Source organism: Cygnus atratus, chromosome 1 (assembly GCF_013377495.2).
Source record: "Cygnus atratus isolate AKBS03 ecotype Queensland, Australia chromosome 1, CAtr_DNAZoo_HiC_assembly, whole genome shotgun sequence".
NCBI classification, from domain to species: domain Eukaryota; kingdom Metazoa; phylum Chordata; class Aves; order Anseriformes; family Anatidae; genus Cygnus; species Cygnus atratus.
Window position 1 is genome coordinate 127,240,471 of NC_066362.1, and position 27,528 is coordinate 127,267,998.

Consider the following 27,528-nt stretch of genomic DNA (forward strand, 5'->3'; position numbering starts at 1 on the left):
TAAAAGATCAAGTTTACTGAAGTGTATGCAAGCGTTAACTACAGTCTCAGGTTATCAGAATTCAGTATTGTACGTCACTCAGTAAGAGGTTGTAAGGAGAGTGTACAAAGGGTGTTTAGGGTGCTGTTCACATTGTGCGTTGCGAGTTTGATTTGCCCCTTGTCCTATGGTTTTGTATCTATTTGCAGATGCAGTTTAAATCTACCGTCTTGTGTGAGCTAATGTGGTGGTTTTACCCAGCTGGGCAGCTGAGCTCCACCACAACCACTCTCTCACTCCCCCTCCTCAAAGGGAAAGGGAGAGAAAATATGATGGAAAGGGCTCAAGGGTTGAGATATGGACAGGGAGATCACTCAAATTATTGTGACAGGCAAAACAGACTTGGTATAGGGAGATTAGGGAAATTTATTGCCTATTACTAACAAGCTAGAGAAGCGAGAAACAAACTAAAAACACCTTTCCCCCATCCACCCTCTCCTATCTCCTCCCCCTGAGCGGCGCAGGGGAACGGGGAATGGGGGCTGCGGTCAGTCCCTGACGCTTCGTCTCCGCTGCTCCTTCTCGGTCCCTCTCTGCCCCTGCTCCCCGTGGGGTCCCTCCCACGGGACACCGTCCTTCCCGAACTGAGCCTGCGGGGGCTGCCCACAGGCAGCAGCTCTTCAAGCACTGCTCCCACATGGCTCCGTACCACAGGCTCCATCCATCCCCCAGGAGCAAACTGCTCCAGCACGGGTCCCCCACGGGTGGGCGGCAGCTCCCCCCAGACCCCCTGCTCCTGCGTGGGCTCCTCTCCACGGGCTGCAGCTCTGGCCCGGGGCCTGCTCCTGTGGGGGCTCTCCATGGGCCGCAGCCTCCTCCAGGCCACATCCACCTGCTCCACCGGGGGCTCCTCCATGGGCTGCAGCGTGGAGATCTGCTCCATGTGGGACCCAGGGGCTGCAAGGGGACAGCCTGCTCCACCAGGGGCCTCTCCACAGCCCACAGGGGAACTTCTGCTCTGTGCCTGGAGCGTCTCCTGCCCTCCTGCTGCACTGACCTTGGGGGCTGTAGGGCTGCTTCTCACTCCTCACTCTCCCAGCTGCTGTTGCGCAGGAGTTTATTTTCCCCTTCCTTAAATCTACTCTCCCAGAGGTGCAAACAACATCACTTATTGGTTCAGCTCTGAGCAGCATTGGGTTCCTTTGGAGCCAGCTGGAGCTGGCCCGTATCTGACATGGGGCAACTGGTGGGCTCTTCTCACAGAAGCCACCCCTGCAGCCCCCGCTATCAGAACCTTGCCATGTAAACCCACTACAGCTCATGACCTTCAGCTGTTTAGCCTTCTGGAGACTGTCAACCTCTGCTGGGATTTTTCTCTCTGTAGGGGGAGCTGTGGTCCACTATGTTCCCAAGTTGAGGAGCGTCTGAGCTAGCTGCAGAGAATTACGTAGGAAGAGTTTCAGTGTGTATGCCTTCGCTGTATTGGGCAGATAGATGCTGAGGGGATCGGGAAGTTCAGGTTGGTAGAACTGTAATAGGTGTGACAAGCTGGGCATGTGTACTTTGCTGGATTGGGTCTGTTCAGAAAGGTATCTTCTAGGGTTCGCTGGCAGTCTGTGATAACTGGCCTCCAATGGGGACCAAACAAAAAGCGACGTGAACGAATAATCAGAGGAGGAGAGGAAGATCACACAGTGTATGTCAAGTTGCTTGGAGGAACAGAGAATAGGGAGAGGGGAGAGCAGGTGATAGTGTTTCCTCATACTAGATCTTGAATCCCAGCTTTCCCTTCAGGAGATGAGGATAAATACCCCTCTCATACTGCTTTCAGTGAGAGAGGGCTAAGAATAGCAGTGTCCATAGCTCTTATTGGCTGGAGCACCTAAAATTTATTATCTTCAGAAATTTATTCTACAGTATGTGTTTTTCATAGTGGATACCAGCTAAAGGCAGAGACCCCAAGCCCTGCCTCGGTAGAGGCAGAGAACAGCAGCGTGTCCCTGGGTTGTTCTGAGTGAGTGCCGTATTCACAGACCATGGACCGTCATGACCAGAGCATATGCCCTTGGGATGTGTAGCTATGGCAGAAAACTGTTCAGGAGCCTTTCTTTGTTTTTGTTGCATCTTTCTCTTTGCTGCTAATGCTCAAGAGGTCTGAACTGAACAGCAGAATAACATCTTAAATGAAGGTGTTTAAGTAATGTGCACTAAGTGAGACACATAAATCTGAGTGACTTGGATTGCTTAAGCAGTGTGTGGGTTGGAAAGAAGAGCTTTAATGTCTGTGCTTAACAAATTTCAAAACAATTTACATATGCAGACTTTCTGTTTCTTCTAGAGGTTGACCTTTAAGTAGAAAGTGATATGCAATGTTAATTATTGCAGTGCTAGCTCCTCTCACTAATTAATGTTTGCATATTTTAGAAACTAAAGCGCTTGAGCTTTGTGTAGGACTAATTTGACTTGTATTGGGTTACCCATGAATTGTACATGTCATTTTCACTCTGCGTAATGAAAGAAAGACGCTGTTTTGGCCAGCCAAAAAGCAAGCAGAGGGAAGTTTAATTTGACAATTATATCCAAAAATTGTGACTTGTGGGAATTTTACAAAGTTTAAATTTTGTAGTAATTAAAAATGACCTGGGGAGCAGTAGATTAAAGTATCTACCATAAATTAAGATACAGACATAGACAGCTAATGGGAATTGATTAGAGCCTTTATCTTAATTCCGAATGTATTTTATCTGTTGCTCTCGGTTGTTTTTAATTAGTACCTACAATTTTGAAGCATTCCACATCCTTTTCTCTCACCCTGTAACTTCTTTTTCAAGCAGTTGACAATTTAAAATATAAAAGCTCAGCTCCTGGTGGTTTGAACAGAGGTTAAATCAAGGCTCTTAATCTAGCTGGTTTTATTATTTTGCTGTAAGGAACTGGTATGGAGGAGTCACCTTTTTAGTGCAGTGTCTTGCATTGTTACCATTTAAACAAGCTCACCTTTCCTACAAACAAATAAACGAAGTCTCTAAATTTTCAATCTCGGTTGCCTTTCATGGTTGTAGAAAATAACAGCTTGACAAGCAATATCCTGAAATTGAATTGCCCTTTAAATTTAATATGCTCAGGCTCCCCTTTCAGACAGCCTGCTGGCTAAATGCAGCATTGGCAGATGCTACCCTCAACTCTCACTGAATATTGCTTGTCTTTTGGTGTTGGTTTTTTTTTGGGGGGGCTCTGGCTCCTCCAGGGCTCCTCCTGTTGATCAGGGTCTGTTTGGAACACTGCGCCTGCACAGCATGGCAAAGGTAGAGCAAGATATGTTTTAAAAAATTGAATGTGGTGGAGACAAAATATCGCTAACACTTGTTCAGGTAGCAAGTTTCTTCAGCCCAGGCATACAGGTGCACCCTGCATGCTTACTGTGGATCCCAACCAGACGGGCAGGGGAAGGAGCATAGAAATCTGGTGAGCGTGAATGCCCATGTTTGTGGTCCTGCTACCTGCCTCCCATGTTAGGATTCAGGTTGTGTTAGTCTGTATTGGATAGTTACTGGGTTAAAATGGCATGTGGAAGGCTGCCTGTGGCTCTTGGTGTCTGTGTCCAGAGGCAGCTTTGTCCTGGAGGAGGTGCAGAAAAGGTCTTCCAGGATGACAGGGGAGTAGTCATCCTCTCCTACAATAAACCTCAGTGCTTGGCTTGCTTAACTTGATGAAAGATTACTGCGAAATGATCAGGTTGCCCTCTGGAAATACACCGTAGATTTTGTTATTAGGTTCAAAGATGCAGAGAGAATTTAAGGTAAAACATAATATTGGCTAAAGTTACCATGAATAAGTTCGGGCTGGAAGGGAAGAGATATCTAAAGAGAACAGTGAGATTTGGAGTAATCTTTCTCCAAGACTAGGTGAATCATTCAATCCCAGTTAGCGTTGATACAAGTTTTTGATCATCATTAGATGATCTTACTGCCTACATTACTCCAGTAGGCAAGTAATCAGACTGTGATCCAGTCAGTCTCTGGCAGAACTGTATTGTTACGTGAGCTTTTCTCTTTTCCTGGTAACAGCTCAGTAAAAAATACTCTCCTTCTCTTTTTAACCTTTAGCTGTGACATAAAGATCAGCTCAAAGACCAAGTTGCATTCATCACATTTCTTTTCCCCGTGCCATTATCTTTTCCCAAAAATCTCGTCTGCTAATTAAATTGGCATTTCATTGTGTGTTTGTATGAATGTATTCAGTTCTCTGTGAATAAGCACAAGCTGCAGTTCGTATCTCAGCACAGAAGTTTTCTGTGCCTAGGACTGTCTGTTTCCTTTTTCTGTAAACTGCAGTTAACATTAATTCATTTTTCTGTCTTCTTTCTTTGCATTATACGTTCTTTTTGATGCAGAAACTCTCTTGACTTAAGTTTTTGTAGTGTCTAGTGCTGTAGGGTCCAAATTTTGTTTGAATTTCCAAAACACTACTGAAATGAGAATTACTAGTTTTCAATTCAAAAGAAATAGTTATTCTTGTTTGTAGGTTTTTGTTCTGCTTTTTAAAAAGAGTTGATTGTCATGTTTCTTGAGGTCCTTGTTTTCCATTCACTTCAAGTATTAATCCTCCATCTTTGTATACCTATTTTTAACAGGATTCCCTTGTTACCCTTTCTGGCTGTGCTGATGTTTTTAAAAGTCAGACATGTTTATGAAGCAGAAACATCAAGTATCTGAGGTGGTGCTGTTGGGAGGTTATCCACGCTTCTTCTCTGATTTGCTGCTAAATGCTGAAAGTTGAAAAGCTTCTTGATATTTATCAGTTATCTGATATGTTTGTATGAATGAAAGCTGTGTATTGAACTTACCTAGTAAATCTAGCAATGCTAAAGAAAATAAAAAAAATGTCTTTTATCTCTTACTGTAGTCCAGAAGTCCACCTACGAATGATTTCAAAGTCGGTATGAAACTGGAAGCCCACGATCCTCGCAATGTTACCTCGGTTTGTATAGCCACGGTAATTGGAATCACTGGTGCCAGGCTAAGGTTGCGGCTTGATGGAAGTGACAACAAAAATGATTTCTGGAGGCTTGTGGATTCCTCGGACATACAGCCCATTGGGACCTGCGAAAAGAAAGGGGGCATGCTCCAGCCTCCGCTTGGTAAGAAACAAAGCTTCTGAACCCACATGTGTGGAGTAATGCTTTTATGTAGTTGATTTTACCTTTTTTTCTGGGCAAATTCAGTGGTACTAACATTTCATCAAACCATTATTTAACTGGAAAGGAGAGGTGAGCAAATTAATTCAGGGTAAGTGAAATGTAGGTTTTTCTTCTTTTTGGATTCTTTTGACATAAGAATGAGCAGAATAATTGCTGTGTTTCTTTTTTTTTGTTGTTTGCTTTTTGTTTTTAGCAGAGGCCCTTAGTGTTATATAGCAGTGTCTGACAGCATTTGTAATAATGAGATATACAGTCATGTGGCCATTCTAAAAATGTTTCCTGGCACACACCCTACCTTGTGAGTACGTATGGATGTGGCGTTTTCTTTCTAGGTGTTGTCCGTGCTCCTTTTAGTAGACCTTCGTAAGAACTGAGAGTCCTGGAGAAGGCTGACTCCTGTCTTCCTCTTCAGGAAACCAGAGTGGCCCACTAGAAGGCGCTCGCGTTTAACCACAGTGTGAAGTGCTCAGTTGGGCTGCAGAAGGTGCATACAGTTCAGGACAACCGGAATGTTTTCTCAAGCAGTCTGAGCAAATTGTGATCTGGGAAAGGTGGGACTGGGTTGGTTAATGCTGCAGTATTGCAGCATTCTGCTCAGAGGCAGGAAAAAGGCACTCCAGAGCTCTAGCAAGCTACGAGCTTATTGCATGCAATTCTCAGCTGCTCAAATTGACCACATGGGTTGGATCAGTTTGTCATGAGTAGTTTGTGAGCATGACAAACATTCAATGCACAGGATGCAGCAATCCTGGGCTTAGAAGTAGTCCGCAGAATTTCTTTTGCCTTCCATGAGCAACATGGACCAACCACAGCGTTATGTGTCTTCCCAGACTGAGAAATGGTCTTGGCTTAGTCAAAACTTACTGTGAAAGTTTATTAAACGTGGAACTGTACGAAGGAATTCCTTGCTATAAAATGAATACTCAGAGTTAACTGATTAACTACTGTGGGTCATGTAATTGTGGTATCGCTTTTCTCTGCTGTGATTAATCTGTATATCTAGATCTACATTCTTGTACCCTATTTGTTATATCCAAAAATTCTAGGTGTGGAAGTCTTTAAAGAAAGTGATTTTTCATGTTGGTCTGAAAATAGTTCAGCTTTTGAAAAGATGGAAAAATAATAGCCGACATTTCTTTAAATTCCCTCCCCACAAAACCAAACCAAAACACAACAGCAACACTTCTTTTATTCTGTTATCTCTTGTAATGTTTATAAGATGCAAGAAATAATGTTCTTAATGTAAAAAATGAACTGTAGCCAAGAATTGGTTACTGTTGTCTTCCTGTCTTATGATTCTGGCTTTGGTGTCTTCTAACTGTGACATGTGACAAGGCAGAGGTGCAGTGAAGAAGGTTGGTATGCTTTCTCTTAGTGGCCTCTGAAGAAACCGGTCAACCGTATTTGTTAACAGCTTTTGGGTCTTCTGCTAGAAATAGCAGAAGGTGTAATTTCATTACAGTGTGAAACTTGATTTGCTCGTAAACAGGCAAACAGATATAGCAGCAGTTCACGTAACCATTAAGATGCTTCACGTAGATTAACAGGGTAGATTTTTGTGCTGTTGTGCTGCTTTAGAAACACAAGGAAAGCAATGCAGCTTGGGAGCCAGTCTGCAAAAGTATTAGCTGAGATAGATAGATAGAGTCTGAACCCCAAAGGGTTTATTTTTTCCTTGTTTCCTGTGGATGTAGAGATTTTGAATGAAAACACTGGAAATTTTTGAGATTGGGGGGGAATATTTTTTTTTTTTTTTTTGAGAAGTAACTCAGTTTAGCCTCTCTGAAGTTCTTGGTACAACCTTGTAGAATGAGTACAGTCATACCAGTATGAACGAGGGTAGTAATAGAGAAGAGTATGTCTGTTCTTACGTGTATGTATGGCAATAAAAATACGGCTTTAGTCTAGGATCACAGTGCTTTTTTTTAAACGTGTTTCTAAACTAGCCTGATGAATAAAACAACTCTGGGTTATGTATAATGGGGACAATCAATTCATTACAAAGAGAAACTTTCCGTGATCATCAGTAGAAAGGATTGATGCCTTTCTCTGGATACTCTTTCTTACTCCTGTTCGGTCAGGCTGCTTGTAGTGCAGCTCCAAATAAGCAGATGTTTCCCTGCATCTAGAAATGTAGGCTTATCTGCCTTCAGAACAATTACGGTTATTCAGAAAAGAATGCGAGTGCCATTATTTTGTCCCTCCTGTCTTAGATTCTTTCAGAGATAGGCTGAATTCCAGCAATCAAGCATTCTGGCATACCTAGATAAATTTTTGGAAAAGCCTTCTTGGCAGCTTTACAGCATCCTGTTCCTGGGCAAAGCTGGGAGCTAATTGGGTGTATAATTACCTCCTGTTAAACATTTAAGCAACTGATTTTTTTTTTTATTTTTTTTCCCTGAGTAGTAGGGAACCTTCTGGATACTAATGTTCTGTTTATCTCATAATCACAAGTTAAAATAGCCCCTCCTACCTGATTTTTACATAGGTTTAATTATACATGTTACCTAAGGTTTTTGAGAAAATGATTAGGGTGGGAAAGCGTTCTTCTTCCAGCTTCTGTTTTTCAAAGGGGAGCTTTTATGGTATTGAGAGCTTAATGTTCTCAACCAATTACGATGAAGATAACATTTTGTATGTTTTTTACCAGGACAACTTACAGGCCAAGTGAAGTTAATTGAAACTGTTGTTTAGTTGTAGTTCCTCTGTCTTTGTGTATGTATCTTTTCTGTGCTAGCTGGTTAGGAATACTGCATTTCAGTAATCACACGTGTTTAGATTGCATAAAGACTCTGGTATCAAACCAGGAGCGATAATCAGCTCAGCAGTCGTCAAATTATGAAGCCATTTCTCAAGTGTGAGCTTTGTATTAATTTAGGTGTTGCATAGGTAGTTCCAACATGTAAACTGTTTATTCAACTGAAAATAGCTTAAAGCTGCAAGTTCAAGAACTGTTAAACCATATAATCCATGCAGTCCAATTTAGGTGATGTAATGATTTAACTGATGAAGAATTCAAATACATTCCACCTTTCTAGGGACATTTTTTCCAACAGAATCTTCAAGATTTGGTTGTGAGGAAGCTCATCAGTTCCTGGCAGATTTTGGTAATGTTTGCTTTGTGGAGAAATGTCCAATTCTCACTATTTTTTATCACTGCAATTTTCCTGTAAAAATGTGCCAGATACGCAGGATACTAAAGATGTAGAAAAACTGTCCACTGCGTTTGTTACCTTACTCATTACTTTGAAGCATTCATTTGGAAAACACAGAAAGCAACGGGGATATTTTTCGTTTTGTTTCTTTAACCAGAAAGTAGATTCTGAGGGAAGGTTCTCAGGAACGAGAGTGTTTTCAGCTAAACCTTTGTTCTCCTTGAATAAGGTAGTTCAGCTGAACAAATTTGATTACTGTTTGTGCTTTTTATTCACTTGTTTAATGAAGGATATTGAAGTAGAAATATCTTCCAGTTTGTTTTTCAATATGATACATGCTTTTATTAGAGTCATTATATGTTTGTTCTTCCCTGTTATGTGTTCTTCGTTGAAGAATTTCTATTTATTTATTTTGCGGGTGGAAGAGGAGAAACTTAAGCGGTCTTTTTCTTGTCTGTGGTCTGGTGAAAGAATTAAAACAGCTTCAAAAATTAGAGTGTCTCTCTTCAGTAAATGAAAGAAGCTGGATCTGAGGAAGTTGAGAGTGAGAAGTGGCCCTGAAAAGTAAGCCAGGTATATTTCTGTACCGAGGAGGTTCCACTGAGCCAGGGACTATGTGGGATGACCTGGTAATCTCCTGTGCTAGAACGTGCATGTTGGTAGGTCTTACACATTTAATTGTAAAGTCACAAATTAACAAGTGCTGAAAATGGCAATGTATTGTGCAGCTTTCTACACCAACACCTGCCCTGTCTGTTCCTTCTTGATTACTTTCATTTTGGCCGAGTCCGAAACACAGGGAATTAGGCATTAATAAAGCCAATTTTATATCCTTTTCTTCCCATTGTATTTTACAAACTGAAGGTAGGGATATTATATACGAGTAATTTATTTGTTACTTAGGATTCCAGATGAATGCATCTTCTTGGCCGATGTTTCTCTTAAGAACTCTAAATGGAGCTGAAATGGCACCCGCAGCGTTCTTCAAGAAGGTAAGAGGAAAAGGGCCGCTGGTAAACAAGTTTCCATCAATTGGTCCATGGTTGCATTTATTTAGCGGGGATGCCAAAATAGTGCCTGTTGTATGCAGCACAGGAAGGCCAGAATATTATTTAGAACTACTTTGAAGTGGATTGGCAAGGTACGAAACCAGACAGGAAGTGATCTGCCCGTTGGATGGCATCTCTTTTCCTGAGTTGAGACTTCTAAAGTATGTTGTGTTGTTCAGAAAAATTGTTTTAGCTCGTTTTCTGTGTCATGGATTTAAGATGGGATGCATCGTCTCACATTTCTTAACAGCATCACGTTCACATAGTGATTGTGCCCAGGAGTGAAAAATTTTTTTTAGTGGAGAACAAGAACCATCAGAAAAAAGTAATGCTTAGAAAGGTTCTGTTAAATGTTTTCACTGGGCACGTTACTCATCATTTAATATGTAATCAGAATGTAGTTGATGGTAGAAAAAACTGCTAGTTCTTGAACATAACTTGAGTAAACTACTGTGGAACATGAAAAATAATTTATGAAAACAATAGTAATATTAAAGTGATTTTGTTGTGATGCTGTCACATTGAATGTCTTCATTTCTGGTACTGAGAATGACATTTAGAAGTATGTCAGTAAATCAAGGAGTTGGTTTCAGGCCTGCAGCCACATTGGTTACACATTAACTTATTGTAATTTTCGGGGGTGTGATGAATCATACTTCCTGTGCTGGCCTATCAGTATGTCTGAGATCATTTTTGGAGAATGAGGTTCCTAAGGCTGAGGTGGTAATTTGGGTTCCCTTGGGTCACAAGCTCGGCAGTGAGGGTATGCTTTTGCTGGTCACGTTGACTTTAATTCTGTTTCTCTTTTGTCCATTTGGAATTGGTCTAAGGCAGGCTTAGTTAACAGAGACCTATAAATAATGTCCAGTGCTAATGAATTTTTCATGGACTAATTGAGAGGTGAAGCTTTTACCAGACAGTTATCAGTCCCCAGAAATACCCATTCCCTGAAAACCTCCTCTTCCTTATTAGCATGTAATGATTTCATGGTAGTGTCTTTGCTGTCTTGCTGTCGAGGCATAATGTATTGGGTGCAACCTATTGCTTATGTAAATACTTTCAGCACAGCCTTGCTGTCATGGGGCATTTTGCTAATTATCCCAACTGTGTTTGTGGGAATAGAATCTAGATTTTTATAACACAGAAGAGAAAAAGCAAATGTGAAGCATCAGTAAGTTACTTTGAACGTCTATTATAACTTCTTGAGAGTAGTGAGTATAAGAAATAAGAATGTTGAAGAAAAACAGAGGTTTTCTGTTTTTTATTTTTAAGGGGTCATACAAACACAAATATTCTACCAATCTTGTTTCTGTAGGAACCACTGAAACCTGTGACAAACTGCTTTAAAGTTGGAATGAAACTTGAAGCTATAGATAGAAAGAACCCATACTTGATTTGCCCAGCAACCATTGGAGATGTGAAAGGAGATGAAGTTTTTGTTACATTTGATGGCTGGAGAGGAGCATTTGACTATTGGTGCAGATGTGATTCTCGAGATATTTTCCCAGTTGGATGGTGTAGCTTGACAGGAGATGCATTACAACCACCAGGGAACAATGGTAAGATGACTAATAATATTGCTTAATTGTTTTTCCCCTCAATTACAGCAGAATTTTAAAAACCAGCTGGCTGTATGCAGATAAGACTGGATACTTGATTTGCGAGCAGTTGATGAGGATGAAATATTGTTGAATTTTCTTGATGTATTTTAAAGCTAATAGGATAGTTTCTGGGAAACAGGTTTGTCTGTTTGTAGTAATTCTGGGAACATTTTATTTAATATTCTACTGTTGAAGGGCTTTTGATAATCTTGAATTTTTGTGTGCTTGTGAAAAGTCTTGGACCTAAACTAGTTTTGCTGTTTGTATTATAGACAAATGCTCCTGTTTGACGATACCAATATATTCTCTGCAACAGTACTTTACATTAAGCTGATTGCTAAGAAAATAAAGTAAAATAGTCTTTTAAAGAAAAGAATATTACGGCAACTTTGCTTCTGCGAAGATTGAAGGTTTAAACTATATATTTTGGAGGTTTTTGCTTCACACTCACAAAAATCTGTCTCGAAGCTGCCTATTCTGAATGCTTTATCATCCTTGTACCTTTATGGATATTTGTACTTAATGGTTATGGAGTTCTCTTAAGTAATGGCCACCTCGTTTTATAATCTACAGCCGCCTACCCTAGAAAGTCAGAAATTGAATAAAGAGAAATATCCTGAATGTAATCCCTCTCCTACTCTGTCACATTTCTGTAATGCAAGGTTTTTCTGCCAAACTATTTGGGCTCCTCTACCGTCGCTCTCTTCCGATTTGAATGAAAGAGAGGTTTTTTAAGAGGGGAGCCATATTTTAGTTAAACACTTCAATACTGTTGACCAGAGTGAGCTGTTCTAATGGTGAGCACTTTCATAGCTGGTGCTAGGTGAGGAACAAGCAAACTGGTATCACAGAGCTCCCACAGGAGGTACCAAAGGAATAGAACCAAGAAGGGAAGAAATCAGTCATTCCCCCTGCTTTATCCCTCCCTGTTATTTTTCTCAGTCCCTTGCCAACTGGTCAAGAACCATATGGAAGATCTAGCTGAGATCAGTTCAGAGTCCCTTTCTCAGCAATTTGATTCCTCTGTGTCCTTGTCCTCACCTGCCTCTCTGTAATACTGTCCGCAGTTACTGGGTCACAGTAACTAATCTAGTTTAGTCCGTAGCAGCAGATTTAAGCGAGGGAGCAATGGTGTGTGGAGCTGTACAGACAGATCCAAGATGTGCAGGTACAAATCTGCAGTGAGAAGGCAGGGGAAAGTGAGTTGAGGACAGCCTACATTCGATCAAAATGATGTAGTGGGTCCCAAACTGACTATGGCCTGATGTGTCTGTGTTCCCAATCTGTAAAGTGCACGGCTCAGCTTCTTCAGAAGGTTGACTTTTTCTTGAGAAGTCCTGAATGAGGTGTGTTATTATGGTAAGTTAATTATGTCAACTATGGAGAAATAAAATGGCTTTATAGGAAAGGGACTGTGTAAATAAGTGATGTAAATTTTTTAGAAGATACTTTTATGACTGTTTAGTTTGCTGACTCCAGTTGTATCTTTTGGAAAGAAGTGTTATGAAATTGTTTAGTCTATTCCAGTTTCAGTGCTGGAAACCCAGCAGTGTTTTGAGATAACATGTACAACATTCTTCTTGACCGATTAGTGTTTGATAGGGATCAAAGAGTTGTATAACAATTAGTTAGTAAATTTGATTAAATATTCCAGTTGTTTGGGTATTAAAATAAACACACTTCCTGAGTGTGTTCAAATTTGGTGGAGGCTGAAATTACCTAGCCATGTAACTTTCTGGATTCTATTCCCTTTTTATGAAAAACAGTGACACTTCAAGCATTGATAAAACCCAAGGCAAGGTTCTTGCAGAAGTTCAGTCAAAACTGGAGAATTTTAGAGACATGATAGAAGTGGGGAGCAGGAAGGTGAAGGCTAAGGATTTTGTTGTTTGCAATTCTAAAAGTGTGTCCAAGGTTAACTGCAGTTTTATTAAAACTTTGTGTGGTCCTTTTTTTCCCCATTCAGAGCAGGAAGAGTTTCTTCTCCAAATTTTTCTTCATATGCTTGTTTTTCAGACGTGCATTTGTCAAGTTTACGTAGCTAGATGAAATATTTTTTGCTCTCAGGTTAGGTATTTCACTGTTATTTGATTGCTTTTGAGCCATTAAAGTACTGTAATGATAGTCCTTTATTAAAATGTAAATAATAGCTTCAAGGAGAGTGTAATCAAGTCATTTCAATTCAGAAATTTGATAATGTTGTCAGGATTCTTCATTAAGTCACATTAACATTGACTACTCCTGTTATGGAAGAAAGTATGACAGATAATATATTGTAGGAATTCACATGAAATATTATGGTATCGTTCTAGCCCAGACTTTTTTCCTGCAGGTTAGTTCAGTATTTCTGTCTTGAATTGCCACAGTAGAGAGTGAAAAAAATTGACTGAGCGTGGCTTAGATTTCAGAGTTGGTATTATGCGAAATATTCCAGGTTTTTTTGTAACTACTTTTTTCCTGAAAGCATTTAAACGTGGTAAATCACTAGTGAAGGACTGAAAACAAAACAAATTTTAGTCACCAAGCAAAAACAATATCCTGTAATCTAAGTATGTAAATGATAAATGATGCTTTAGGTTTCATCCCTACCTAAGACAACAATTTCCTGCCATGAGACTTACATTTTTAGGGTCTGATTTAGCACTTAGCAAGAGAGAAACTGCAGTAAGGGAGATGATCTGAAAATTACAGAACATTTTATTGCAGCTGTTTACTCTCTTAGCCATTTAGGATGCCCGGAGAGAATGTAGGACCTCTGTCATGGGTTGTTTTTAAGAACAGTTTGAACAGAGCCTTCTTAGATATTGGTGAATTTATTCAAAACAGGATATGTGGTCTCTTCAGCCTTGCATTCTGTAACTCGCACTGGTTTTAGAAAGATAAGCTCAAGAGCTAAGACATGATCAATAGAAGATAAAATGACGAAGGTAGGTACAAACAGTTGTCCAAAACAACTTTCTAATGTTCAGTCCTTAATCTTCTTGCTGATGCTTTGTCTTTGGTCCCTTTCAGCTTGGTTGGACCTGGCTGGGTGGCAAGGCATGTGCTTAGTGGGATGAAATGTAGTTGTTTAATGTTTATACTAGCAGAAGCTGTACTTAGCTAATTTTGTAGCTGGATTTCTTAGAAATATCTAGGATAGCAGTAATTTACATAATATGTGGTATGAAAGCAGTGCTTGATGTTGGGTTGACCTGCTGGCCCAGGGTTAATATTTTAAGGATGCAGTAGCTTGTTTTCTCTGAGTCTCGTGGGCACTTAAGTGCTTTTACAGATGACTCGTCACACAGGAACATCAGCGTGAACTATGGCTGGTGAAAAAAAGTTGGCATGATAATATCTGTGCTGGATGAATGTGAAGGACCTGCTCTAGCAGGCTTTTTCCAACAGTGGCTGAAAGCAGATGTCTGAAGAAAAGCAAATGCGCGCAGGAGAGAGGTTTGCAGATGTGTTCCTAGTATCTGGCAGTCTACAGCCCAGCACTGCCCAAGCCCCAGAGAATTTATGCTGAGTGCCTCCTGGAAGAGTTTGGTTGTGTCTGTTCAATTATGTTTTGGAGACGTGAACTATTATCTCCTAAAGCATCCTGTAGCAGGGAGTTCTGTGGAAGAGGAGATACCTTTTTCCTTGCTGGTAGTTTAATTTTTTGCCATCTAGTTCTCTTGGACTGAAACAGCTTCCTAGGCTTCCAGTTCTTGTACAGAAAGAGTCAGTAAATAGCCATTCCCTAACAGCTTTCTTCATATCCACCATGGTTTTTCTATTTTCCCACAACTATCCTTATTAGAAACTTATAAAATCCTGTTCTGTTTTACCTTGTTATGTGATCTGAATTGATCACAGAATTAAATTATTCCACTGATCACCTTTGTTATTCTGTACAGTTTCCATTTGAGCTCTGTCATTTTTGAGCCTCTGGAACCAGAAATGTACAAGGTGTCTAAGACTTCGTGGCATTGTTCTGGTTTCTCTTTTGTTTTCTATTCCTCTTATTCATAAATTTGTATTTGGGATCTTGGACTGCTGCTGAGCAATGGATTAATACTGTCATGGAAATATTTAATTCCAAGATGACCCTTTTGTAATGCTTCATTGGTCACAGAAGCTGGATCATTTTGAATTGCTTGACTCTGAATTTCATCTTTTATTTCCTCACCTGCTGAGCAACTGCTCAGTTTGCAATATCTTTCTTTACTGACTCAAATAATTGTTTAGCATTTGTTGCCATCTCATGCTTTGTTCTTGATCATAAACGGATCAAATAGCACAAGTCCAAGCAGAGATCTCATCAGGATTTCTCTAGAGTCCTCTTGACTGTGGAAATGTCCATTTATTCCTGGACACTGCTTGGTATTTTCCAACAATTTCTTTAGAAGGATCATAAGGACCTTCTCTCATATCCACTGTTACTTAAGGGTTCTTAAAGCTTTTTTTGTTGTTGTTCTTTTTTTTTTTAAAAGTCTGCAATGTGAAGTCTTGTCAAATGCAAGTTCACAGACTGCATCTGCTGACTTTCAATCGTCTGCTTGTGTGCTGACTCCTTAAAAAGAAGTTACGATGGGTTTGTGAGACGTGACGTTTTCTCTACAAAAGCTATGTTTGGTTCTCCCCCAACACATTGTATTTATCTTTGTGTTCACTGCCTCTGTTCTATGGCTAAAACAATAGTTTTTAGCAACTTGCCCAGTACCCACATCAGGTGTCCTGTCCATGCCTTCCTGGCTGGAGTGTTAGCATCGTTTTAACATTTCAGGTAGCTTAAGTCTTTGGATTTGAAGCAATTTTAGGGACAAACTTGCACAGCACCATCAGTAGCTTGGACGTTTCATCTTTCTTCCTTAATAATCCTAAGGGCTTTCTGTCCTGCCAACCCACTACTGTTTGTTTTGTCTCTGATTTCTGACCTCTGCTACTGGTACTTCATGTCGTGAACTTGTTTGAAATCCCTGTGAAGAGGGGTTCTGATATGGGAACTAATGTGAGCTTCCTTGGAGGGAATATGAATGCAAAGAGAACATTTAATCTTGTTGCTTTAATATTGCTGTCTGTGATTGCTTGTTCTGAAATTTGATCATCTCTTGGGTCCATATAACTTCTGCCTTTGATACGTTTTAAAAAGGCTTTTTAAACTTTGATATCTTTTGGATGTTTTTCTATCAACTCTTTTTCTGGGCTGGACATATTATGCTTTTCTATTTAACTGCTGTACATTTTGATATTTATTTTACTCAGTTGGATAACAGAGAGCTGTTACTATGCCTAAGAATATTTTTGTATTGCACTGTAACTGCTTGTATCCGAGGCTTATGATTGAAATAGAAGGCAGATGACTGGAGATTGTTGGAGCAATTTTGGTTTGCTGTTTCTGTGAAAATTCGTTTTACTATTTAGCCATTCCATGTAAATGGCAGTTGTTTAGGTAACCCATCTTGTTATTTATAATATAAGCAAAACCTCTTCCATAAGAGTGAAGAAACGAACAAGTGGGGACAAGTCATGTGGGACATAAGTAGTTTCACCTGCAAAGATTGATTTCATTGCAAAGGTATATCTGTCTGTTAGATGTGAACTGCATCTGGAGAGGGAGCAGTTCTTGTAGATCCCTGATTTCTGCTCCACCACAGTCTTTTGAAGTTTGATCTCTGGCAGATCGAGGTGATGCGACAAGTCGTGAAGGAGGAACTGATCTCTGCACTCTACAGGAAAGAGTCCTGGTGAACAAGAGAAGATGATGCACTAATCTAAATAAAAATAGTGAAACAGTGTAGCTTTTATCATTAGACCCCTTCCTTTCCTCCTCTTTCCCCCTCCACACCATGTGTCACCTCATTGCTTTTCTCCCAGTTCCGTGCATTTATTGCCAGAGTGCTCTTCTTTCACTGTGCTAATCAGCCTGTGATGATGTGGTTTCCTTCTAAAAGCTGTCTGCAGTGATAAGAGTAGGACAGGCCCTAGAGATTAAAATATATCTTGTCTGTTTGATGATTTCTTAGTTAGTTTTACTTAATTTTCAGACATGATCTCAGTACTTTGTACAGATTTTTAAGCTAGCTACCAAAAATGCACTTCTCTGTTGTTGATAATGAAATGATGTCCGAATTACTGTATTTTCAGCAGTTGTACACAAATGTGCAACATCATTGTAAACTTCAGTACTACTCTACAGTGTTTGCAGACAAAACAAAAGAAGCATTGAAACTGCTTTAGAGAGAGCTACAGTAAGATCTATGAAAAGTCTGCATTGTTTAAAGTAGCAAAAAAAATATCTGATAAGCACAGTAAATCTTAAGTTTCGTTAAAGAAAGAAACATGCTGAAATTGTGCAATTCCATCCTGCCAGAGATTTCATTTTGCTTTCAGTGCAGCCAGCTTCTTTTCATGAACAGGTCACAGTAGTTAGGCACACACAGTAAGCAGATTTATGCTGTCTTCGGAATTGTACATGAAAACTCCTCAGTGCTTCAGGCTAAAATCTGATTTGCCACATTCTCTCACATGTTAAGACTTTTTTATTTGGTATTAATGTTTCTTGGCATCTTGCAGCAAGGTCTGATTGGTGCCACTACAGGGCAGAAATCGCTTAGGAAGGAATAAAGGTTTTGCCTTTCCCAAAGCTGTGGCCTTATTTGTAAGCCTGATTTCTTTACTATCTTACCATGCTTATTTAAGGTAATTGTAATTTCCTTTTAAACTCTTAAGTGCTCCAAGCACATGTATTTTTGTTTGTTAAATGGAAAATATATTTTTTTATTTGCTCTTAGAATAGAATAGAATAATTCGTTTGGAAGGGGCTTTCAGAGACCTTTTAATCCGTCTGCCTGAGCACGTCAGGGCCAACCAGCAGTTAGGGCACATCACGGAGGGCATTGCCCAAATGCCCCTTGAGCACTGACGGGCACGGGGCAGCACCCACCTCCCCAGAAAGCCTGTTGCGGTGTGTGACCACCCTCACGGCAAAGAAACGTTTCCTGATGCCCAGCCTGAACTCCCCGGCGCAGCTCTGTGCCGTGCCCGTGCCCTGCCATCGGGTCCCAGGAGCGGAGGCCGGCGCCTCCCCCTGCGCTTCCCCTCCTCAGGAGGCTGCGGAGAGCAGCGAGGTCGCCTCTGGGCCTCCTCTCCTCCAGGCTGGGCAGCCCAAGTGTCCTCAGCCTCCCCTCACAGCACATGCCTTCCAGCCCTGCCGCCAGCTGTGCTGGCCTCCTCTGGGCGCTTTCAGGGACCTCAGCAGCCTTTCTGTGCTGTGGAGTTCCAGGGGGTCAGCAGCACCTCCCAGTTTACAGTCATCAGCAAACTTGCTGAAGATGCACTGCACTCCTGCATCCAGATAACTGATAAAAATGTCGAACAGGACTGGCCCTAGGACAGAGCCCTGGGGAATGCCACTAGTGCCCAACCACCAGCCAGACATAGCCCCATTCACTGTGGCCCTTCGAGCTCTTCCATCGAGCCAGTTCATCACCCAGCATAGTGTGTCCCTGTTCATCTCACAGTTGGACGCTTTGCTCAGAAGGATGCTGTGATGGACAGGACCAAAGGCCTTACTAAAATCCAGAAGGATTATGTCTGCTGCCTTCCCCTCATCCACCGAGTGGGTGACCTTATCACAGAAGGAGATCAAGTGACCAAGGCAGGACTTTCCCATGGCGAACCCATGTTGACTGTGCCTGATAATAGCTTTGTTCTTTAAGTGCCTTTCTGTGTCCCCCAGGACAGCTTTCTGCATAAGTTTTCTAGGGACTGAGGTTAGACTAACAGGTCTGTAGTTCCCTGGGCCCTCTCCCATGCCCTTTTTGTAGATGGGTATAATGTTGGCTAGCTTCCAGTCAGCAGAGACCTCTCCAGACTCCCACGACCTTTGCTGAATTGTTGAGAGGGGTCCAGCTGTAGCATCCACTAACTCCTTCAGCACCCTGGGGTGAATCCCATCTCACCCCATGGACTTAAGAACATGGAGCTGATACAACTGTTCCCTTACGGTTTCGGTGACCACAAATGGAAAGCCATTGTTCCCACAGTCATGGTCCTACAACTCTGAGGACCAGGCAGCCCAAGATCTGTTGTTACTGTTAAATGCTGAGGCAAGAAAAAGGACAAAAATACCTCTGCCTTTTCCTTACCCTTATTTGTTAGGTGACTGTCTGCTTCAAGTGTTGGTCTCGTGTTTTCCTTTGACCTCCTCCTGCTGTTGGTATACTTGAAAAACCCTTTTTTGTTGTCTTAACACCACACTGGCCAGTGTTGACTCAAGTTGAGCTTTGGCTTTTCTTGTTTTCTCCCGGCAGATGTGGACTGCAGCTCTGTATTCTCCCTCTGAAGCCAGGTCTTGCTTCGAGAGGTCATGTATTGCCTTTCTCTGCCCTACTTCCAAGAGTTCCCTGTTCAGCCAGGCCAGTCTTCTGCCCTGCTTGCTTGTCTTGCAGCACACGTCAAGACCTCTTATAGAGGTCTTCTGGTTATTGATGTCATCAGTGGTTGTGTTGTCCAACTGGTGGATGGGACTGAGTGAATTGTTTCAAAATGCTGTGTTAGTACACGTAAGCTATGTTAAGAATACCAGTGCTCTCGTTCAGATCCTGCACTGAAACCTAACAAGTCATGACAAATCAATAACCGCGCTCTGCATTTCTTTTTTGCTTCCCCTGAAGCTTGTGGCATTTTGTCTCATTTGGGGCCCACCTTTCATCTTGGTGATGCTATCTGGGGAGCAGTAATGACAAAAACTGGGCAGAATAAGTAACAGCATCAAGAACCAGGATGCTAAAACTTGTACCTGCTGTGTAGAGGTAGGCTTTGCCACGCTTCCTGTGACAAACTCCTATTAACAAAGCTATGGCAGTAAGCTATTTTGAAAACTTGCTAATCTTTTCCGCTTCCTTTCCCAGTTTGTCAAAACTATCACAATAAATACTTAATGTACGAAAGAAGGTTAATTTTATAGTTAAAACCCTGGGCTTGAATTTAAGAAGTGAATTTCCATTACTTTCACCGTGGAATTCTCACATGGATTTAGGGTAAGTTGCTCAGTCTCTTTGCCTCATTTTTTAATTTTTATTTTGTATCTGGTAGATGAGAGAAGGGCCGGGCTTTTATATTCTCAGAACAGCATTCAGCTTCTTTCTCAGTGGGGACATACCAACAGTACTGCAGTACAAACAGAATAATTTCTGTCTTGACAGAAATGCTGGTTTAAGCACTGAGTTACTGTTTTTACTGTCCTAATTGGCACGTTCACCCGAGGTAGCAATGCTGTGTTCACAGAGTGCATGGCAAAAAGGGCCTGTACCTTGCTTCACGCGATCTCACTTCGTCTTTCTTGTCTTTTCTGGTAGTTGCTGTTCTGCGACACTGACTGAATGGTAGACTTAAAATGTTTAAATATTACAAAGCGGAAGCTTTTTTTCCTTGGCTTTAGCTAAAGAGGTAGAGTGAAACCATTGCTATGGATTATTTGAGGGAATTTTAATAATTAGAATTGCATGAGAATTCAGGCTTCTGAGCTGTCATCTGTCCCATCCCCTTCCCAAGTGCTGGAGCTTTTCAGTAGCTTCAGATTTCAGTTGTCTTTAAGTATCTGACTTATTCTAGCAAGAGATCTTGGGGATAATGTTACGGGGTTAAATTTTGCATTCCTTCATGTGCCATTTGGCCCTCATCTGACGTCTAATCTTTAATATCCTTCTCATGTAAATAAGCTCAGTTGACTCCAGTGGATCTGCTTGCACGGATGAAGACCGAATGGTGGTAATGCATCTTTACGGAGTGGGTTCCAGGACATTTGGCTTGTGCATTTCTCTTAAATGTGCTGGATACAAAGTTCATAGGTGCTGTATTCTCACAAGAGGGATATTTTGGGGAAAAAAAATGGTTTGAACAAGCAGTCATTAGAAGTATGAAAGCTCTTGGTGTGTTGCATGAACATAGTCATCTATGGCCTTTGCTAGCTTGATAGAGTAACTAGAACTCGGTGGCCTTTGAAAACTCCCTTTAGTCGCTAACATTACTATGGAAAAGCATGTTTATGTAGGCTGCTCTCCGGTCTCCCGTCATTGAGGACAGCAGTACAGTTTTTTGGATCTAAATAAGAGACTTGGGAAAGAATGCCACGCAGCGCATCAAGCTCCTGAAACTTGAGCAGTCGATATTTTTGTAGAAGAGCAGCATGAAACAAATGCTTTATTTTGTTTGTGCAAATGAGAAGGCCATTGTGATGCAAAGCAGTATCCTGAAAAGGCAAATGTGCTTTTTTTTTTTTTTTTTCCTGTTGTAAATATCCCAGCTAAATACTGCAGTAATTGCAAGCAGAGCTTGGCATTTTTTCTCTCTATTCTTTTCATCGATATATTTTAACAAGTCCTCATGAGACTATTAAAACGTCTTAGTTTTTGGAACATGTGGTCTAGTGGGGATAACTTTGTCTGCAGAGGCAGTGGGTTGCCAGCTAGGTTTTGCATGTCTTTTAATTTCCCTCCAGATTCTCTGACCCAGCGTAACCTTTGGTCTCCCTCTGAAGGCCGGGGTGAAGGAAGTATGAGCAGGTGACTGATGATCACTGTCAATACGGCCTGCAGACAATATGTGAATTACTTTAGCAGTCTCCCGCTGCCCCCCCCCCCCTCCCTTAAATCAACAAATGCAAATAGCTGCCTCCTTATTTGCTGCTATCTCAGGGAGGCTGCCCAGGCAGCGTGGGCTTTGTTGTAGTCCCCGCGTAGTGAAAAAAGCGGCTTCAGCCTTAGTCAGAAGACAAAATATCAAATGGGACCTGACCCCCCCATTAATGGTTAATGCTGCTAATATTTGGTCCTCTGGCGTGTGCAGGTAGGAAGATGCTGTGCTAAGAATCCTTGCTGTGTGTGTTTCAGGAGGGCTGCCTGCAGCGGTTAAACTCTTTGCATTGTTGCTCTTTGTCTGTAAATATCCTTCTGGAGAGGAGTAGGGATTGCCCAGCGGATCGAAACTCATACCTGTGCTCGTAGAACCTGTTGCCATTGCAGTTAGCTCTGTCTTTAACATCGGCTTTATTTACCATGGGAGAATAGAGAGGCGTTTGCTAGATTTCAGCAGAGGCACAAAGAATTTGTAAACCGATGTTTACTTACAAGTTTATGGTCGTTTTGTTAAACACCTAATTGCGTGGCATGACTGAATAAAAATAGCTGCATTTTACAGTCATGTAAGCCTAACATAGGACATAACGTGTAGTACCGTCTAGTACAGCATATAGTTGATATTTGTCTGCTTTTCCAGAAATACTGCTCCATGCAAGTTGTCACTCAGCAATTCAGATACATGAGACTAATGGGTTGCCAGGAGGTGGTTAAAATTCTCTTTGGTTTATTTTAAGCTGTCATTGCATATGAAAGTAAGTTTTGGTATAGATAAATACCAGAAAGTGATTACTTTCCACGTCGAGAAGGTGGTCCTTCTCAGGTGCCTAGGGATATAATGTGTGTATTTAATGTTTTAGGATTGCAACCAGCCGTAATGAAGGAATTTCTTCTGAACTGCCATTCAGGAATATTAGATTAGTTTGTCTGAATCAGACAAATCACGATGTATGTAAATGCTCCTACAGCTTTAGAAATGTGTGTCAGTAGAACTTGTATTTTATAAGGAGTCTGCTTGCAGCGTGTAATTCATCTTACCGTGACATTTTATATTGCAGAAACTTTGTAACAGGTAAATAAAAATTCAGAGTTAAAGTAACAGTTGTAAAGCTAGGTACTGAGCTGTTTAGGTGACTGTCACTTGTGTAGCTAGATGTTAAAACTGATGCTTAATCTCCAAATATATTCACAAGATCTCTTTTCAAATATATCTGAGTTTTATTTGCTTACCAGAAAGTCTCGATAGTCTAGGGGGAGAAATATTACAAATTCACCAAAATCAAAAAAAAACAACACACCTCTTTAGAAGCTGCATGTGTTCCAGTTTTAGTCTGCAGTAGTCCTTTGCATCAGGTACTGGTCGCTGACACAGTCAAAGCCCACTTGAACCCTAACTTGTAATACTTCTAAGTTATGTCACACGAAGCTCACAGTGTTCACAGTTAGGGTGGATCATGGAGAGCTTTTCCTGCATCAGCGAGCCACAAAAGGCTGTGGTAAAGACAGTATCATGCTAGAAATCCAGATGATCTTGGTATAAAGACATGAAATGCTTTCAAAGATGCTGTGTGTTCTCGTTCTTTTCCCACACCTCCTGCAACAAGGGTGGTTTGCCGTCACAAAATTTCCCATTTTCATCCTCTGCTTACCTCTCCCTTTCAGCTTCTGCATCTGTCTGCCAGCAACCAGTCCAAGAAACAGCATGTAGTTCTTCCTGGGCTCTGTCATTGCTTTGTGCTGGCCGCAGGTAGCATGGTGCAGGGCATCTCCTTGATGCTGTGTCCATGCACTTAGGTTCTGTCTGACATCCTCCTGGTGTTTTAATCAGTCTGTTGCTAAGAGAATTGTTACAATAAAATCATCATTAGGACTTCAGAGAGGTGAGACGGGTGGAAATGATTGCTAACTAGCAAGTTTAGCTCAAAGAAATCTGATTACAGCTTGCAGCTTCACATCAAATTATAATGCAGTCACATCATATTCATACTGGATCCATTTTGTACTGCAGTGGGAGATTCAAGAGAACCACTTCAGTGTTATGAACGAATATGGATGTTATTTTATGTTTTAATTTTGGAAGTCCTACTTCTAAATAAAAATTGAAGTCTGGATGGCTCCCGGTAGAAAAAGCTGGGTACAATTATGTGAACTTAACTTTCTAAACTGGCGTTTCAGAAAAATGTTTATTCGTGGTACTTTGCCTATCACCAGTTTCTCCTCTTCAATTGGATGGTTTCTTCACTGCTCCAAATTGCTTTGTAGCTTCCTAGAAGTAGTTGGCATGTCTTGTAATTGTGGAAAGTGCTCTGAGAGGAGAGTGGATGTATTATGGGCTGTATAACTTGAGAAGCATTTTGAAGGCCTTCTTGATGAATGGCACTCGATCTTGTTATAATGAAAATTATGGAAAGCGTTTATAAGGTGAGTGGATTAATACTTTTTTATTTTTATTTGAATGTTTTTTTTTCCTTAGGAAAGTCCCTCTAAATTAATGGGTATAAGAGTTTTCTCTTTGGCTTTAAAGAAGGTAAATAGTTCCATGCCAACTGCTTGAGTTCGAAATATCCACGTATATTTATTTTACAATGTAAATTGTGCACTACACTTTTTTTTAAGCCTTTATTAGAAAAGTTGCTTTCCATCATTCATTTTGAGGTTTTCCCCCCCTTCCCTTTTGTTTTTGTTTTTCCTCAGTTTCCATTACAAAGAGCAGTGCAAAAATCCAATCTTCCCCTTCCAAAGTGACCCGGCGTTCAATGCAGTCTCCACAGAAATCTGCTCCAGTACCAGCGCAGCGAGGCAGGAAACCAGGTCGGGGCAAACCCCCTGGACAGTCTGCAGTTCCCAAGAAGGGCAGGTCTCCTAAAAATATTCCCCTGACCAAAAGCACCTCTCATACTGAGAATCTTAAAACAAGGAAAAAAAGTTTAAAACCTGGAAAAAAGGTTAGTCCTTATCTACTATTTTACTTTATATTGCAAAATTTTGTAGTGAGATTTTTTTTTTTTTAATTTCATTTTCTGGCTTTTCTTCAGCCTTCAGGGCTTTAACTGTCTTCAGAAGTTGATTCCAAGAAACGATCTAGAATAACTATTCCGGATTATCTTGGGATAAGCTTCTGTGGATTATTTTATTCTAGAAGAGGAGTACTGGTTTAGATTAATTTATGGGTGAGTTGTTGGTGTTGAAAAATACTGTTCTGGAATAGCCGTTTCCAGGAACATTCCAAGAGCCAGGGAAGCCTTTAGGCTTTTTAGTCTGGGTTATTTTGTTACTGAATCATATACATAGTTTGCTTACTTTTTTGACTCATGTTTAGCAACAGAGGGTTAGGAACATTGAGGGTTTTGGTGCAAAATGTAGGCATCTTAAGCGTACAGCTGGATTTGCCACATTAATCTCTTGGCTACCCCCTTGTCCTGGAGATCCTGCATGGACCGTGAAGCTTCTTTCCAGGCAGTGTTTCCCCAGCTGTGAGCCTGAAAGATGTGGTGCCTTTTTCACCTCAGAGCTGAGTCCGAGGACTGGATGATGCTCGGGCACCACCAGCTGCGATCAGGTTGGCCCTGCTGTCACCCCGTTCTCCTCCACCAGCACTGGCAGGCGAATGATCCCAGGGTGGGCTGGTTCAGCTGGCCACACACCTCTCCCTTTTACTTCCATCTTTATCTGATCCCCCCCCCCCCAGAGAAGCATGAATGCTGCTGCTACTGTGAGGAAGGGCAGGATCACAGCCGGGCATATTTAGACAAGTCCTGAGCTGCTGTGGAAGCGCAATCTGTTTCCTGAGGCTTGTTCAGTCACGGCAGGGTGTCAAGGAGGCTAGGCTCTGAAGCAGCAGTCCTGCAATATCTTTCCCCAGACAGTTTGTTTCTGCCACCCTGCTGCTCCCTGCTTTGCATTAGCACAAATGGGGGGTGGGAGGCATTGCTTTTTGTTTGGTTTTCTCACCCCCATCCACCCACAGCTTTCAAAAAGTGGAAGTTTTGCTTTTTTGTTGTTGTTGTTTTCCTTTTTTTTTTTTTCCCCTTCAGCCTGGGTCACTGTGGGCGTATAGGAAGAATTGCAGGTGGTGCATGTGAAGGGATGGGGTAATGGCACAAGTGGGACCTATCCCATCAGTGCTGGTCAGTGTAAAGTGTCAGTGAAATACCTTTATTGAAGCACACCTAAAAGATGCTAGCACAAAACTGGAGTCAGTCACTTCGTTGAAATGATGGCAGCAGGGTAAGGAATGATTCCAAGGACTGGAAAATGAACCCTGAGTGGTCTCTCTGCTGCCTTCCTCTCCCAGTCAGGCATCCAAGCTGGTGCGGGTGGTCTCTAGCTTTCTCTCTTGCTTGGTTTATGAAACTGCCCAGAGGCAGAGGTTGAAGAGAAGAAAGCTGTGCCCACCCATACAGACTGAGCTGGTGGGTAGGGTGTTCCCTGTAAATCTGAGGGGAGATTGGAGGTCTCTGGAAGGAGAATCACTGAACACATTTTGTATCTTAAGGAGGTACTCAGGTGGAGCGGGATGTGCACATCTGTGTAAGAGTTTTGTGCTCCTCTGGCTGTCATGAAAAAGAAATAGAGAATAGTTGGAGTCATCTCACCTTTAGGAGAGGCTTTCTGGGCTGGGTGATGGGAAGTGTCTGTGTGGAGCACTGTGCTTGGCGCCTGCTCTGTGTGAAGTTCTCGGGATTTGCATGGGGATGGGGGTTACTGCTGGCACTCCTTGGGCTGAGGCAGCCAATCTGAGGCACTGCTGTGCACTTCTGATGTCCTCTGTGGGACCAGGGAACTGAGAGTTAAGGTTTGTAGGATCTGAGCTGGAGCTATCCATCTAACTCGGTATATTACTATAGTAACTTTTGCATTAAAAACTTTAAAAACGAGCTCCTTTTGAGAAGCCATGGAAAGTTTTTATTGCTAAAGTACATGGTAGGATTGCCAAGACGTTACACACATGTGCAGTCTTTGGAGCGACCTGTTATTGTATGGGTGAAGAGGGGGAATCCCTTTGTGGGAGTTCTGTATCTGTGGGGTGTATTTGACATGGAGGGCCATAGAGCTTACATACTTCACAATACGTACACAAATGTAAGTGATAATGTGCCTAGAGATTTGAATGCAGTTGGTTTTTTTAAGACAGATACAAAAAAAAACCACCCATTTTTCAGACTTTGCAGTTGTGTTCCAGATGTGAGCTGGCTGTGTGTTTAGGGAGATTGGTCTATGCCTGATGAACTGTAGATTTGTTTGACTTCTTAACTCTTACACTGAAGAGGCAGTCTGGGACTCTGCCTTTTTAAGCTTGTTATGCTGCTATGTTTATCATTGTGCAGGTATTAATTTTTATTATACAGCTAGGAATATTAAGCTGTCTTGTCATTTTCTCCTTTATTTAAATGTTTTCTAAGCTTCTCCATGAGGATGACATGCATGTTGGGTTTTCCATTCCCAACCCCCAGCGTGCACTGTATGGTTTTTTTTTTATTCTGTCACAATGAAGAAGAAATCTTTTTGCATCTCTTCCATCACTTTTTAAAGTACACTTTGCAGAACAATGCCAAGCATTCCTTCCAGACTCACTGATTAACATGTACTTCTCAAGGAGGTGCCTTGGTCTGAGTATGGATCACAGCCCTATATTTGACCCCACAAGAGCAGCATCCACATCAGATCTGTGCAGTCAGTGGATGCTGGATGGTGTGCAGGGCCAAGTATTGAAACTTGGACCAGGCAGATGTTCTGGGCTCTGCTGGGACCATGGCCTGCCTCCTGAAACAAGGTGGCTCTTGGACATCAGTTTGCTGCTCCTCAGTTTAGGGTTGCAAAATGAGAACCTCAGTTGAGCAAGCATAATATGCTGTATTTCCAAAACATGTCCTTTCCTTATTCTGGAGGACAAGGTAAGAAGTCGCTGAGTAGCCTCACCACACTTACGTGTTTGTG

The 27,528-nt window shown here is 41.5% G+C and overlaps 2 protein-coding genes across 2 annotated transcripts in view; one reads left to right on the forward strand and one right to left on the reverse strand.

The window, feature by feature from the left end:
- The window catches only part of BEND2 (BEN domain containing 2), a 446,678-nt gene that overhangs the window by 220,420 nt on the left and 198,730 nt on the right, over positions 1-27,528 (reverse strand). The window lies entirely within an intron of this gene.
- The window catches only part of SCML2 (Scm polycomb group protein like 2), a 70,336-nt gene that overhangs the window by 25,347 nt on the left and 17,461 nt on the right, over positions 1-27,528 (forward strand). The window contains exons 5-8 of the mRNA XM_035542214.2: positions 4,885-5,119; positions 9,238-9,326; positions 10,699-10,942; positions 24,286-24,536. Of these exons, the coding sequence (XP_035398107.1) occupies positions 4,885-5,119; positions 9,238-9,326; positions 10,699-10,942; positions 24,286-24,536 (819 nt within the window). The remainder of the gene's footprint in view (positions 1-4,884; positions 5,120-9,237; positions 9,327-10,698; positions 10,943-24,285; positions 24,537-27,528) is intronic.